The sequence below is a fragment of the Oncorhynchus mykiss genome, chromosome 1 (genome assembly GCF_013265735.2).
Source record: "Oncorhynchus mykiss isolate Arlee chromosome 1, USDA_OmykA_1.1, whole genome shotgun sequence".
Classification (NCBI taxonomy): Eukaryota; Metazoa; Chordata; class Actinopteri; order Salmoniformes; family Salmonidae; genus Oncorhynchus; species Oncorhynchus mykiss.
Window position 1 is genome coordinate 56,909,954 of NC_048565.1, and position 16,722 is coordinate 56,926,675.

Here is a 16,722-nt window from a genome sequence, read left to right on the forward strand (position 1 = left end):
GCTAACACTTCACCAGTCTAATTAGATAATGTATACACAACTGTCAGACATTTAAGATCAGTACAACATGCATCTGTGAGCTTGCAAAAGGAATAAGCCGCCACAGACATATCAATGAAATAAGGGAAGTGCAACAAAGTAGGTTTTTAAATATTTTAAGGATTTCTAAAATATAATTCACACTGTAATATGGATTGTCTCACCCCTCAAATGAGTATATATTGGTGTTGGGCATATCCAGGATGTCCATTAGACCTTGGTTTCCTGAAAAACAGACAGGTGAACTCTCTCTCTCTCTCTCTCTCTCTCTCTCTCTCTCTCTATTCAAGGGGCTTTATTGGCATGGGAAACATGTGTTAACATTGCCAAAGCAAGTGAGGTAAGGTAATATACAAAAGTGAAATAAACAGTTAACATTACACATACAGAAGTGTATATATACAGTGTTGTAACAATGTACAAATGGTTAAAGTACACAAGGGAAAATAAATGAGCATAAATATTGGTTGTATTTACAATGGCGTTTGTTCTTCACTGGTTGCCCTTTTATTCTGGCAACAGGTCACAAATCTTGCTGCTGTGATGGCACACTGTGGAATTTCACCCAGTAGATATGGGAGTTTATCAAAATTGGGTTTGTTTTCGAATTCTTTGTGGATCTGTGTAATCTGAGGGAAATATGTGTCTGTAATATGGTCATACATTGGGCAGGAGGTTAGGAAGTGCATCTCAGTTTCCACCTCATTTTGTGGGCAGTGTGCACATAGCCTGTCTTCTCTTGAGAGCCATGTCTCCCTACGGCGGCCTTTCTCAATAGCAAGGCTATGCTCACTGAGTCTGTACATAGTCAAAGCTTTCCTTAAGTTTGGGTCAGTCACAGTGGTCAGGTATTCTGTCACTGTGTACTCTCTGTTTAATTAATTATTTCCAATGTGTCAAGTAATTATCTTTTTGTTTTCTCATGATTTGCTTGGGTCTAATTGTGCTGTTGTCCTGGGGCTCTGTGGGGTGTGTTTGTGAACAGAGCCCCAGGACCAGCTTGCTTAGGGGACTCTTCTCCAGGTTCATCTCTCTATAGGTGATGGCTTTGTTATGGAAGGTTTGGGAATCACTTCCTTTTAGGTGGTTGTAGAATTTAATGGCTCTTTTCTGGATAATTAGTGGGTATTGGCCTAATTCTGCTCTGCATGCATTATTTGGTGTTCTACGTTGTACACAGAGGATATTTTTGCACAATTCTGCATGCAGTCTCAATTTCTCACTCACTCACTCACTCACTCACTCACTCACTCACTCACTCACTCACTCACTCACTCACTCACTCACTCACTCACTCACTCACTCACTCACCTGTGGATCCTGCTACAATGGCTTTCAGCTTCCTCTTGTGTCTGTAGCACAGAACAACACACAAACAGGTGAGATGATTAACATGTTTACATAGCCAAGTCAAAGTAGTGTCTCCTATCATAGCCAGTGTGAAGTAACACCATTACAAATTCCATTGAAAGAAAAAGTAATTGACAATTGAGATGAACTGAAAGAACAATCACTACTTTGATACATAAGAGCATATTGTAAAATGGAGTGGTTTAGTATGAGTATGATTATTGGATTGTAGAAGTTAAATTGGATTGGTATAATATGTTTGACAATTACAGATCTTACACTGTGCGATAGTACCAGTTCGTAAAGATGAACAACATGGCTGCCAAGAAGAGCAACACAGCTAGGATAATGATGGCCATCTGTAGCGTTGTGAGGTCATCAGGTGCTCTCCTGCTGATGGCAGGCTGGACGTCCAGGATGTTGTAATTCCTGAACAGGTTCCTCAGCTGGTCCTTGTTCTCATCAATCATCTGAATCACCCTGTCAATCACAAGACCAGGGAAGGAGAGACAATGGGCTTAGCATAGAGAGGAGTAGACTTATACAGCATGATTTTAGTGTAGTAACAATGTAATGACATATAAATATAATTACTAGAAGGGACAAAGCCCCCTCAGACCACTGCAATTTGACCGGAAAATTCATGGCTACACTAAATATGGGGAATGTCCGTTCTATCAATTACATTTCTATAGGTAATAACATGATAATAAATTATACTGCCAGGCAGCAACTGACTTTTCCACGTCCAGGATGCGGTTGGTCTGCTTGTTGACCACATGTATGAGCACGTCTGTCTGGGCAAAATTCACTCTGCCTTTCTTGTCCACGTGGAACTGAGCAGAAACAGAGGAGGAGATGACAAAGGGGGATAGTGGGCACACACATTTCATATGTAATTTCATACACTGGCATGCATGCACACACACATCTGCACAGAGACACACACATCCTCCACATCCCCCAACCCCACCTACCTGCATATCGTCCGTGTTGACTATGGCTCTGGTGATGTTGGATAGCAGGCTAATAAACTCCTCCTGGAACTGTTGAACCCGCTCTGGTATCTCGTTGATGATGATCTTCACCCGCTGGTTGTCCCGCAGGATGTAGATGTCCACCATGGTGATGTCACTGTGGCCCGCCAGGTCCCGTGCCAATACCTCCACCATGAAGTAGCCCGGGTCGTAGGCCGTGAACAGGTCAAAGGTGCGGATGATCCCATCTGTCTCTCCTAAGGTTCAGGGCCAATTCCATTGTGATTCACAGTTATCAATCGGGTTGAGGCCCATTCCTTTTCAATTCAGTCAATTTACAGTCGTAAATTCATTATCTGAATTTATATTAAATTGATCCCAACCGTTGTTATAAAGGACTGGTAAGGAGACTTTGAAGGGAGAAAGATTTATTAACATGGTTAGGGCTAATTTAATTTCTGTCAATATGTTCACCTTAATTGAAATGGAATTGATCCCAACCTTAGTTATCAATGAGTAATAGTAGGGGGCAATTCTATTTCAATTCAATGAATTGCCTACATTTTTAATTGAAATGGAATTGATCCCAACATTGGTTATCAAGGATTAACAAGGGATACTACACAAACACAGATAATAGTAATGCTAGGCAGTAGGCAGTGGCTGACCTATGATGAAGACATTTCCTATGTCCTCAGAGTCATTGGACTGGAGTTTAATGTAGCGAATGGACAGGACATGGTACAACACCAGGCTGTTGTTCCCTATGTCGTTGTCTATGGCCTGTACCCGGATCAGATCTGAGCCCACCTTGGCATCAGCTGCCACACCTAAAAGGAGAGAGAGAGAGGGGAAGGGGGGGACACAAAGAGAGAGGATGAAAGAGAGAGAGAGAGAGAACTGGTTAGTGAGAGCAGCACAATATTATCAATTCACACACATGCACATAGAAACACAAACCCCCACCCCAGTTTTATGTACAGTACCTGCAGTGTACTCCAGCTTGGTGAAGCGCGGTGGCTGGTCGTTGATGTCCTCCAGGCAGATTCTGATCTCCTGCAGGGTGGGGTCTTGGCTGGGGTCAAGGGATCTACCCCGGGCTGACCTCTGATCCCTGGGTGGGACCCAATTCCTGTGGCTGGAGGCCTTGACGATGATGGAATATACTGAGATGTCCTCACGATCCAGATCTTTCTTCACCTTCAGTATGCCCCCTGGGTTCAGGCCAAAGTTCCCCTCAGTATCTCCCCCTAAAGGGCAGGGGTGGCAATCAGTGTTACATCCATTCATAGAAGGGACAGCAACAGGCAGAAGCCCAAAATGTATTTCATTATTCAGTATTAGTAATAATGGACTGATATTTCTATATGGTCCGGTATGGATGAATCAGTGTGTTTGTGTGCGTGTGTGTTGGTGTGCTTCTGTGCCTGTGTGTGTGTCTGTAGTGTTGTGTTGTCCTCTCCACAGACCTGCTATGAAGTAGTAGACTACAGCGTTTGAGCCTTCGTCTGCGTCCACAGCTCCTTTCACATTACCCACTACTGTCCCTGGAGTAGAGTGCTCTGCCACAGACAGAGTCTGGTACGGTAGGCTGCCTCGCTGAGAGCGAACCAGACATACAGGCATGCATGCACACACACGCACACAGATACATGAGCCAGACGTAAGACAAAATCGTCACACATGTGAAACCAACACATTAGCCCCGTTTATACCTGTGTCATGACGTTGGCCTCTTTGGGTATAGCAAGCCCATCCCCCTCTCCCTGCCTCCCCCTTTCCTCCTTCAACTAGGTTGCTGTGGTCAGAGAGACGTCGTAAATTCCTGAGAATCTCCTCATGGACACACAGTATAGAGAGAGTAGATTTTCATGGAGAACAAAGGAAATCCTTCGACCTCACAGAACTTGAGGTACGAACAAATTTCATGTTCCGGAGAAAGTATAAAAGATTGGTGAAGAATCCAGCGACGAACTGGTCCGTTTGTCACAACTTGGGGAAGCTCATGGGAGACGGTGTGGCCACATGACTTCTTAGTCGACCCCCACTTCCCCTTTTGTCTAACAAGCCGCCATGCCGGTTTAGCCCACTAGGGCACATTTTCCTATCATTTCATGTAACCACATTTACCCTGTTTGTTTATGCATTTCTGTGAATTACTTAGTTAGTAATAAATAAATGATTTAACAGAATTGATGTATGGATGACTCATAGTGAAGATAACCAACAATTTATGACGTTTGGAGTGAGACATAACGCTGTTTATATAGCCTCAGATATGAGGTTTACATCTAATTGTTGTATAAGATGAATGAGTGAGTATGATACGGTTTGTGTAAATGTGTAATATGATTTTGGACTGTTTAATGAAGAAAAATACAATTCCCTTTTGATTTGAACTAAATCAGAGAACCACCCCTGAGCCCAGTTAGGGTCAGGCTTACTGGGACAGCCCCTTTTCTGCCATTCTGAATAAAACCCAACTTTGAGAAATTATCAGCTTACCTCAATTACGAGATGGCTAAAGGTTGCAGACCATGTTTTTCTCCATTCAGAGGACAAAGGTTGTAGACCTTTGAGTGTAAATATTTTAACCATTCCACGTGGTTAAACTCTTAGACTATCGATACCGACAGAATAAGAACAAGTCTTTGATATTAATTACTAGTCTGCAGCTAGGAATTCGGTATCATTGAACGCGAAGAACGACAACCGCCGAAACAACCATTCTATAACGAATGTCACTCTGAACCACAACCGAGAGAGAAAGGGAGAGAGACGGACAATTCTACAAACTAAATGAACTTTTCACCAGCGATCAAGACGACACACTGAGCGTAAATATATATATTGATTACAATTGTTCCCGAATGAGTGAGCGTTCATGTGCAAAGGATTAGCATTTCAATTGTTATAATTATCACTCTGTAGTGACTTCTTAGTCGACCCCCACTTCCCCTTTTGTCTAACAAGCTGCCATGCCGGTTTAGCCCACTAGGGCACATTCTCCTATCATTTCATGTAACCACATTCACCTTGTTTGTTTGTTTGTTTATGCATTTATGTGAATTACTTAGTTAGTAATAAATAAATGATTTAACACAATTGATGTATGGATGACTCATACTAAAGACTGGGTTCGTGCAGATAACCAACAATTTACGACGTTTGGAATTAGACTAACGTGAGGTAAAGAAAATAATTCATTAATTCGAAGACTAATTGATCAGATAAAATATCTGAAAAGTTATTTTAGGAAATTATAACTTTGTAATCTGAATATTTTTCCTTGGTGCCCCGACTTCCTAGTTAATTAGTTACATGATTAATCAGTTGATCGCGTAATAACTAATTAGAGAGAATCTTTGATAAAAACTATCAGTCTTCAGTTAATGATAGTAAAGACACGACACCTGGTTCTAACATGCATCCTTTGTCCTGATCTTGTCCACATTCAGATTGTGCCCACATTTTCAGACAGGTGTAAACAATTAAAAGACGCATTGTGATCTGATTGTGACCAGATCTTCCTGACCACCTCCGGAGGTAGTAGGCACACACAATATCTTACAAGTGTAGATGGATCTGGACAGTGAAACCATTTACAGTGCTTTCAGAAAGTATTCATACCCCCTTGTCTTATTCCAAGGTTGTTGTGTTACAGCCTGAATTCAAAATGGATTAAATAGATAGAAATATCTCATTTACATAATTATTTACAATCCTGAGTCAATACTTTGTAGAAGCACCTTTGTTGCAATTACAGCTTCGGGTCTTTCTGGGTAAGTCTCTAAGAATTTTCCATACAAAGTGTTATGTTTGGGGCAATACAACACATTACGGAGTACCACTCTCCATATTTTCAAGCATAGTGATCATGTTATGGGTATGCTTGTAATCGTTAAGAACAGGGGAGATTTTCAATATAAAAATGTACGGAAAATCCTAGAGGAAAAACTGATTCAGTTTGCTTTCCAACATTTGCCCTTTATTCTTCAGAAAATTCTTCAAGCTCAGTGAAATTAGTTGTTGATCATTGCTAGACAACCATTTTCAGGTCTTGCCATAGTTTTTTCAAGCAGAAGTCAAAACTGTATCTCGGCCACTGAAGAACATTTGCTGGTTTCTTGGTAAGCAACCCCAGTGTAGATTTGGCCTTGTGTTTTAGAATTTTGTGCTGCTGAAAGGTGAATTAAATCTCCCAGTGTCTGGTGGAAAGCAGACTGAACCTGTTTTTCCTCTAGGATTTTACCTGTGCTTGAATTCATTTTTTATCATGAAAAACTCCCCTGTCCTTAACGATTACAATTAATGATTATCCTTAATGATTATCCATAACATGACCACTATGCTTGAAAATATGGAGAATGGTACTCAGTAATGTGTTGTATTGGATTTGCCCAAAACATAACACTTTGTATTCAGGAAAAAAGTTAATTGCTTTGACACATTATTTTTGCACTATTACTTTTTTGTTGCACACAGGATGCATGTTTTGGAATCTGTTTATTCTGTATATTTGGAATATGTTTGTTCTGTATAGGCTTCCTTCTTTTCACTCTGTCAATTAGGTTAGTGTTATGGAGTAACTACAATATTGTTACTCCACAACAACATTGCAGTTTGTTTTCTCATATCACAACCATTAAACGCTGTAACTGTTTTAAAGTCACCATCGGCCTCATGGTGAAATCCCTGAGCGGTTTACTTCCTCTCCAGCAACTCAGTTAGGAAGGACACCTGTATCTTTGTAGTGACTGGGTGTATTGATACACCATCCAAACTGTAATGAATAACTTCGTCATATTCAAAAGGATATTCAATGTCACTTTTTTTTTTACCCATCTACAGTACCAATAGGTGCCTCCCTGGTCTTTGTGGTTGATTGAATTTTTGAAATTCACTGCTCGATTGAGGGACCTCACAGATAATTGTATGTGTGGGGTAAAGAGATGAGGTAGTCATTCAAAAATCACGTTAAACACTATTATTTGCCACAGAGTAAGTCCATGCAACTTATGTAACTTGTTAAGCACATTTTTACTCCTGAAGTTATTTAGGTTTGCCACAACAAAGGGCTTGAATACTTATTGACTCAAGACATTTCAGCTTTTCATTTTTAATTAATTTGTAAAAATGTCAAAAAACGTCATTCCACTTTGACGTTATGGAGTATTGTGTGTAGGCCAGTGAAAACAAATCTCAATTTCATCAATTTTAAATTCAGGCTGTAACACAACAAAATGTGGAAAAAGTAAAGGGGTGTGAATATATTCTGAAGGTACTGTAAATCACCATAATCCCGTAGAATCTGGTCACAATGCAGACACAGTGGACAAATATGAGACACATTTTAATACCATGTGTAGACATATTTATGAAAATGTGGGCAAGATCAGGACAAAGGACCCAGGTGTAAATGAGGTTATATACAAACACAGTACACAAAATACTAAATAAAAAACAAATATGAAGGGAGAGATATCTAGAGATTTGAAAAGGTGGTTTGATCACACAAACATGCTTGGTACAGAAAGAATATTCTGCCGTTTAAAGTATCACTTAGTGGTAAGGTATAAACCCAGAGTTTGATTTATAGCTGAGGAGTCCAGGGCTATGTTTCATTGCAGGAAGATGAATGTGAATTAGGGGAGAGTGGAGGGAACATCTTCCTCGAATGAGACACGGCCAAGCTCTCTAACTCTCCTCCACTCACCGGGGGCTTGAAGAAGACAGGCTCGTTGTCATCGATGTCCAACAGCGCCACCTGTAGGGGCTGGGTTGTCTCATAAGGCACGGGCTGACCTAGGTCATAGGCCACAACAATCAGCTGAGGGACAGGACACCTTCCGTTAGTCAGACATAAACAATACACATACATACACACAAGCATGCATACACACACACGCACACATGTGCATGAGCGTGCGGACGCGAGCACACACACACACACACACACACACACACACACACACACACACACACACACACACACACACACACACACACACACACACACACACACACACACACACACACACACACACACACACACACACACACACACAAGTTGCATATCAGCTTGTTCATTCCTGTCTGGGCTGAATCCTAACCAGAAATCTGCCAGGCCTTTGCAAACTTTGCATTTTTTCCATTGACCTCAAGGTATGATTCAGGTTGTCACCAGCTACAAGTGCATATGTATGGTTAGAATTGGGCCCTAGGTCGTGTGTTGTCAGTCCACTCACGCTGTGCAGGGCCTGCTTCTCTCGGTCCAGTTTGACGGCGGTGGTGATAACTCCTGTAATAGTGTCAATGTGGAAGTTCTCCCAATCTCTGTTCCTAGCGCCTGTCTGGAGGAATGCATAGCGCACCTCTCCATTCACCCCCTCATCCCCATCTGTCGCAAACACCTCATACACCAGCAGGCCTGGGGCCTGCTCCTACAAGGGGGGGCAGAAATCATTGAGATTTGAGATATCCTGTTTGTATGCACTATAACTACAACTGCAGAGATTTTTACAGTAGCGCTGTGTAGTTGAGCAACAGCTTCATACATGCAAAAAATATATATAATCCGTTATTACATTTTTACTATACTACTAGGGACTTCTAACACCATACTGTAGTACCACCAACATGCACAAGCAAACATATACACACACCTCCATGATATGCATGATGGTGCCGTTGGTGGGCCTGACGAACATGGGCCTGTTGTCGTTGACATCTATGATGATGATGTGTAAGGTGGCGGTGCCCCAGAGGGGTGGTTTGCCCTGGTCTGTAGCCACCACCGTCAGGTTAAAGCACTCAAAGGACTGCAGCAGACGGAGAGAACGCACCAGGCCTGTGTCAGCGTCCAGAGAGAAGGCATCTGATATACCATAGAGAGAAAGAGAGAGAGAGATACAGGCTTTTGTTTTCAAATCATGAATCATACCTGATTCAACTAATCAATTGCCAATGAAGACCATAATAAGTTAAACCAGTTGTGTTAAAACTGGGCTGGAACAAAAGCCTCTTACAGTACCTATGATGATGTGTGTGTGTGTTTGTGTGGCTCCTACCTGCCCCTGGGCCCTGCAGGCTGTAGTACAGCAGACCGTTCTCCCCCTCATCCAGGTCATTGGCAGTCAGCGTGATCACAGATGTCCCACTGGGCTCGTTCTCAAACACACTGGTCTCAAAGACCTGATCTGAGAACCGTGGACGGAAGTCATTCACATCCAGAACGGTCACCAAGACCTGAGAGAGACAGACCAGGGACAGGAAAATATGATGTTGCCCTGTGTGGCTCAGTTGGTAAGAGTGTGGTGCTAGCAATACCAAGGTTATGGTTTCAATCCCCATAGGAATCATAATACACATATTACCAATGCAGAGATATACACAAAGCAGACAGTTTATTAGGTACACCCACCTAGTACTGGGTCGGACCCCCTTTGCCTCCAAAACACTCTGAATTCTTTGGGGGAAGGATTATACAAGGTGTGCCGTACAAACGTTGCTCAATTGGTATCAAGGTACTTAACATGTGCCAGGAAAACATTCCCCACACCCTTCCACCGCTGCCACCATCCTGTACCATTGACAACAGGCAGGATGGGTCCATGGTCTCATGTTGCTTACGCGAAAACCTGGCACCGACAATCATACTTCATTCAAAGTCGCTTAGGTCACTTGTTTTGACCATTCTAATGTTCAATCAAACAGTAACTGTTTGCCTGTGCCTGTCTGCCTGCTTTATATAGTAAGCCACGGCCACGTGACTCACTGTCTGTAGGAGTGAACCATTTTTGTGAACGGGGTCCTGTCCCTAATAAACTGGCCACAGAGTATTTTGAACATACATTTTCATTCACATTTTAGTCTTATCCAGAGTGATTACAGTCAGTGTATTCAACTATGTTTACTTGTGTTCTACTACAGTATGAATCCCACCTGAACAGATTTCTCCCGTCGGTTGTTGGGGCTGCCCCCAGGGTTGTCCCTAGCTATGGCCGTCAGGGTGTAGTGGTCTTTAGTCTCTCTGTCCAGTGGAGACAGAATGTAGATGTCACCCTGACAAGAGAGGGAGGAGGAAAAGTAGGAGGAGGAGAAAGAGGAGAAAGATGATTATAAAGTGTAATTATTAGGCAGTTTCGGGGAGAGAGTTTAGGCTTCAGACAACACATCAAATCCACAGCAGGAACTTCCATATTTGGGTTTGTCTTCAGTATTGGAATGCAGCCAGAGCAGGAACTCCTTCAGCTTCTTTGGCATCCAACGTTTAGGTGCATACACCGCCACCTACTGTACTGATGTGCCATTCACAGCCTACCTACATTCAATTATTTGATATGGTAATACAACATTTGGAAAAAGGAAAAGGAACATTGCCCTGCCAACTATTAGCCCTCACTAAAAAAAAAACAACCCCATTCCACTTTTTAACCCTATCTAGTCCTACTCCAGACTAATGGTCTGATAGGACATAACACTACAACTCAACACCTCCATAAGCTGTTTTGCCGTAAATCAATTCCAAGTGCTTCTCTGCAGCTGCCACCAAAACCTCTATTTTGTGTGACTTTTGATCCATTTCTGCAGTACAATTGACAAACATGGCTGTACAGTACCAGTCAAAAGTTTGGACACACCAACTAAATCAAGGGTTTTTCTTTATTTTTTTAATATTTTCTACAGTCGTGGCCAAAAGTTTTGAGAATGACACAAATATTAATAAAGTTTGCTGCTTCAGTGTCTTTAGAAATTTTGTCAGATGTTACTATGGAATACTGAAGTATAATTACAAGCATTTCATAAGTGTCAAAGGCTTTAATTGACAATTGCTGTACATGAAGTTGATGCAAAGAGTCAATATTTGCAGTGTTGACCCTTCTTTTTCAAGACCTCTGCAATCCGCCCTGGCATGCTGTCAATGAACTTCTGGGCCACATTCTGACTGATGGCAGCCCATTCTTGCATAATCAATGCTTGGAGTTTGTCAATTTGTGGGGTTTTGTTTGTCCACCCACCTCTTGAGGATTGACCACAAGTTCTCAATGGGATTAAGGTCTGGGGAGTTTCCTGGCGATGGACCCAACATATCGATGCTTTGCTCCCCGAGCCACTTAGTGCTCCATCATGCTGGAAAAGGCATTGTTCATCACCAAACTGTTCCTGGATGGTTGGGAGAAGTTGCTCTCGGAGGATGTGTTTGTACCATTATTTATTCATGGCTGTGTTCTTAGGCAAAATTGTACTTCTCAGCCACTCCCTTGGCTGAGAAGCAACCCCACACATGAATGGTCTCAGGATGCTTTACTTTTGGCATGACACAAGACTGATGGTAGCGATCACCTTGTCTTCTCCGGACAAGCTTTTTCCGGATGCCCCAAACAATTGGAAAGGGGATTCATCAGAGAAAATTACTTTACCCCAGTCCTCAGCAGTCCAATCCCTGTACCTTTTGCAGAATATCAGTCTGTTCCTGATGTTTTTCCTGGAGAAAAGTGGCTTCTTTGCTGATCTTCCTGACACTAGGCCATCCTCCAAAAGTCTTTGCCTCACTGTGCGTGCAGATGCACTCGCACCTGCCTGCTGCCATTCCCGAGCAAGCTCTGTACTGGTGGTGCCCCAATCCCACAGCTGAATGAACTTTAGGAGACAGTCCTGGCGCTTGCTGGACTTTCTTGGGCGCCCTTCTTCACAACAATTGAACCGCTCTCCTTGAAGTTCTTGGTGACCCAATAAATGGTTGATTTAGGTGCAATCTTACTGGCAGCAATATCCTTGCCTGTGAAGCCCTTTTTGTGCAAAGCAATGATGACGGCACGTGTTTCCTTGCAGGTAACCATGATTGACAGAGAAAGAACAATGATTCCAAGCACCACCCTACTTTTGAAGCTTCCAGTCTGTTATTCAAACTCAATCAGCATGACAGAGTGATCTCCAGCCTTGTCCTCGTGAACACTCACACCTGTGTTAAGGAGAGAATCACTGACATGATGTCAGCTTGTCCTTTTGTGGCAGGGCTGAAATGCAGTGGAAATGTTTTTGGGGATTCAGTTAATTTGCATGGCAAAGAGGGACTTTGTAATTAATTGCAATTCATCTGATCACTCTTCATAACATTCTGGAGTATATGCAAATTGCCATCATACAAACTGAGGCATCATACTTTGTGAAAATGTATATTTGTGTCCTTCTCAAAACATTTGGCCACAACTGTGCATTGTAGAATAATAGTGAAGACATAAAAACTGTGAAATAACACATACGGAATCATGCAATAACCAAAAAAGTGTTAAACAAATCAAATTATATTTTAAATTCTTCAAAGTAGCCAACCTTTGCCTTGATGTCAGCTTTCCACACATTTGGCATTATCTCAACCAGCTTCAGCTGGAATGCTTTTCCAACAGTCTTGAAGGAGTTTCCACATATGCTGAGCACTTGTTGGCTGCTTTTCCTTCACTCTGCGGTTCAACTCATCCCAAACCATCCCGTCCCCTCGAGTTCGTGCCATGGGGAAGATCTTTGTGGGCTACACTCGGCCTTGTCTCAGGATAGTAAGTTGGTGGTTGAAGATATCCCTCTAGCTGTGCTTTGGCAAAGTGGGTGGGGTTATATCCTGCCTGTTTGGCCCTGTCCGTGGGTATCGTTGGACGGGGCCACAGTGTCTTTCGACCCCTCCTGTCTCAGCCTCCAATATTTATGCTGCAATAGTTTGTGTTGGGGGGCTAGGGTCAGTCTGTTATATGTGGAGTATTTCTCTTGTCTTATCCAGTGTCCTGTGTGAATTTAAGTATGCTCTCTCTAATTATCTCTTTCTCTATCTTCACTCTCTCTCTTTATCTCGGAGGACCTGAGTCCTAGGACCATGCCTCAGGACTACCTGGCCTGATGACTCCTTGCTATCCCCAGTCCACCTGGTTGTGCTGCTGCTCCAGTTTTAACTGCTCTGCCTGTGGCTATGGAACCCTGACCTGTTCACCGGAAATGCTACCTTGTCCCAGACCTGCTGTTTTCAACTCTCTAGAGACAGCAGGTGCGGTAGAGATACCCTGAATGACCGGCTATGAAAAGCCAACTGACTCCTGAGGTGCTGACCTGTTGCACCCTCTACAACTACTGTGATTATTATTATTTGACCCTGCTGGTCATCTATGAACATTTGAACATCTTGGCCATGTTCTGTTATAATCTCCACCCGGCACAGCCAGAAGAGGGCCACCCCTCATAGCCTGGCTCCACTCTAGGTTTCTTCCTAGGTTCCGGCCTTTCTAGGGAGTTTTTCTAGCCACCGTGATTCTACATCTGCATTGCTTGCTGTTTGGAGTTTTAGGCTGGGTTTCTGTACAGCACTTTGTGACATCAGCTGATGTAGGTAGGGCTTTATGAATATATTTGACTGAATTTGATTGATTGATGTTGAGATGTGTCTGTTACTTGAATTTGAGCACTTTCTGAGGCTGTTAACTCTAATGAACTTATCCCCTGCAGCAGAGGTAATTCTGGGTTTTTCTTTCCTGTGCTGGTCCTCATGAGAGCCAGTTTCATCATAGCAATTGATTGTTTTTGCGACTGCACTTGAAGAAAATTTCAAAGTTCTTGAAAATATCCGGATTGACTGACCTTCATGTCTTAAAATAATGATGGACTTTCATTTCTCTTTACTTATTTGAGGTGTTCTTGCCATAATATTGAATTGGTATTTTACCAAATAGGGCTATCTTCTGTATACCACCGCTAACTTGTCACAACACAACTGATTGGCTCAAATGTATTAAGAAGGAAATAAATTCCCCTATTTAGCATATTAAAAGGCACACGTGTTAATTGAAATGCATTCCAGATGACTACCTCTGGAAGCTTGACACCTAAAACACTGTAGGATTTTCAGAACAAAAGCCCCCACGGGATAACTGGCACTTCCTACCTTGACCTTATCTGGCAATGACTCAGCATGACAGACAATGTCTTCTCTGTTTCCCCACATTCTCCACCGGATCTATGTCTCACCAAACGGCAGCAGTCACAGACACCAGGAATCTTCCATTTGAACTGCTCCTCCTCAACACTGAATAACACCTCCATTATCACTCCTTTCAACGGCGCCCTGCTCCGGAGAGCAAAGCAAGTCACAATACTTGTCCCTAACCGCATAATCCGGAGCGCCCACTCCCTCTCGGCCGAGGAAACAATAATTCTTCACGAGTCGACTCCGAGTTACCTTCACCAACTCAAAATTCCCCAACCTCTTCTCCACCCAACCTGACACCACACATGGATCAGCCAGAATGCAAAGATCCATTCTGTCTACAAATCTCACTCCCACTGGGCCAGAATCATCCTCGGGGTGAGGCCTGAACTCGGCGGTCCTCACCGCAGGTACTTCATCCTTACTCTCGCCAGGTTTCATCTCTGAACTATTGGAGCACGTATCCCTCTTTTTGCACTTGATGCGAACCTACCACACTGCTTCCCTCTTCACTCAACATATCAGCATTCATCACTGCACCTGCCACCACAGTTAATCCATCCTCACTCTCGTCCCATTCAATTTCCTCCTCAAGCTCTCCAAAAGTTCTGTAAGAACCTCCACTCCCCCTCCTCCCTAGCCTTCTCAGCCACTATCACCCCTCCTCTGTCGCTGCTCCCGCAGTTCCAATCACCTTCTTGGCCACTATCACCCCTCCCTCCTCCTCCCTGCCTTTGTCATTTTGAGGTCAACCAACAACCTTTGTGCGAGTCTTAACACTAATTTGACCGACATCCCCAAACTGGGGAAATAAACCCACAGTTATGAAGGCAATATCAGAGCAAGATCATGCTAAAGATGGCCGTGACAGCACCAGCTCCAAAAGACAACCTGGCTAAAGACTTTGAGGATATTCACCGGCTCCTGGAAAAACTACCATAAGAGAAAAACGGCCATACCTCCCTCTCCCTTCTACGTTTCCCTGCTCTGGACAGTCCAGCACAACCTTGGTCCATTACCAGGGTCTTTCCCTGCGCTGGGTAGTCCGGCACAACCCCAGTTAAGGGGGGGTTCAGCACAACCTTTGTCCAAGACTGAGGACTGGGCATTCCTTATACTATATTCTCATCCCTTCTACTCCCTTCTGCTCTTTTCGCCTCTTCAATGCTAAACACACCACCTGCCACTCAATGTTCTCCACTGTAGTGCATGTCTACAAGCAAAACTTCAAAAAGATTAAGTGATTGACTTGGCTCATTTACCTACAGTAAGTGCAACTTGGCCAGTCCAACTTGGCACCCTACTGGAGCCCTGGCACCTTGCCTGGACCAAACCTTTGACCTCCTGAACTTCCACCCTACACTCCACACCTCCGGTTCCCTTCTTGCAATCTGCTACATAGGCACAGATGGAAGCGAATTTCCAGCTTCCACTGCACAGCCATCACATGGCCTTCCTCACATGCAACTCACCATGCCGAGACAGAGCCTCCCGCTTCCACCATATGGACATCACATGGCCTTACCCACACGTGCCTTGCCACACAGAAACAGAACAGATCCTCCAGCTCCACCAGGCAGCCATCACACGACCATCCTCACATATGCGTCGCCCATCCCAGGACGGGTCTGAACCTCCTGCACGCTGTGACTCAACTCAGACCCGACCAGTGGCTACTTGTTGTCAGAACGCCTCTCTTTCCTGTATAATTCAACATGCTAGCAACTACAGCAAATGTTAGATAGCTATTGCATTTTTTAATAGCCTTTATTATGTCCAATACATTACCAAATGTAACTTTAAATTACACTGAACAAAAATGTAACATGTAAAGTGTTGGTCCCATGTTTCATGAGCTGAAATAAAAGATCCCAGAAATTTTCCAAATGCACAAAAAGCGAATTTCTCTCAAATGTTGTGCACACATTTGTTTCCATCCCTGTTAGTGAGCAATTCTCATTTGCCAAAACAATCCATCCACCTGACAGGTGTGACATATCAAGAAGCTGATTAAACAACAAAAGGCCACTAAAATGTGCAGTTTTGTCAAGTTTTGAAGGAGCATGCAATTGGCATGCTGACTGCAGGAATGTCCAACAGAGCTTTTTCCAGATAATTTAATTTTAATGTCTCTACCATAAGCCACCTCCAACGTAATTTTGGAGAATTTGGTAGTACCTCCAACCGGCCTCACAACCGCAGACCCTGTGTAACCACGACAGCCCAGGACCTCAACATCCGGCTTCTTCACCTGTGGGACCAGCCACCCGGACAGCTGATAAAACTGTGGGTTTGCACAACCGAAGGATTTCTGCACAAAATGTCAGAAACCATCTCAGGGAAGCTCATCTGCGTGCTCGTCGTACTCATCAGGGTCTTGGAATTCGG

At 43.4% G+C, this 16,722-nt stretch overlaps 1 protein-coding gene across 1 annotated transcript in view; it reads right to left on the reverse strand.

Moving 5' to 3' along the window:
• cdh23 (cadherin-related 23) overlaps nucleotides 1-16,722 on the reverse strand; it is a 655,816-nt gene that overhangs the window by 5,345 nt on the left and 633,749 nt on the right. The window contains exons 52-64 of the mRNA XM_036980724.1: nucleotides 10,311-10,430; nucleotides 9,437-9,614; nucleotides 9,032-9,243; nucleotides 8,615-8,809; nucleotides 8,083-8,196; nucleotides 3,836-3,965; nucleotides 3,353-3,616; nucleotides 3,035-3,196; nucleotides 2,367-2,623; nucleotides 2,128-2,225; nucleotides 1,669-1,869; nucleotides 1,351-1,391; nucleotides 204-264 (exon numbers count right to left, since the gene is read on the reverse strand). Of these exons, the coding sequence (XP_036836619.1) occupies nucleotides 204-264; nucleotides 1,351-1,391; nucleotides 1,669-1,869; nucleotides 2,128-2,225; nucleotides 2,367-2,623; nucleotides 3,035-3,196; nucleotides 3,353-3,616; nucleotides 3,836-3,965; nucleotides 8,083-8,196; nucleotides 8,615-8,809; nucleotides 9,032-9,243; nucleotides 9,437-9,614; nucleotides 10,311-10,430 (2,033 nt within the window). The remainder of the gene's footprint in view (nucleotides 1-203; nucleotides 265-1,350; nucleotides 1,392-1,668; nucleotides 1,870-2,127; nucleotides 2,226-2,366; nucleotides 2,624-3,034; nucleotides 3,197-3,352; nucleotides 3,617-3,835; nucleotides 3,966-8,082; nucleotides 8,197-8,614; nucleotides 8,810-9,031; nucleotides 9,244-9,436; nucleotides 9,615-10,310; nucleotides 10,431-16,722) is intronic.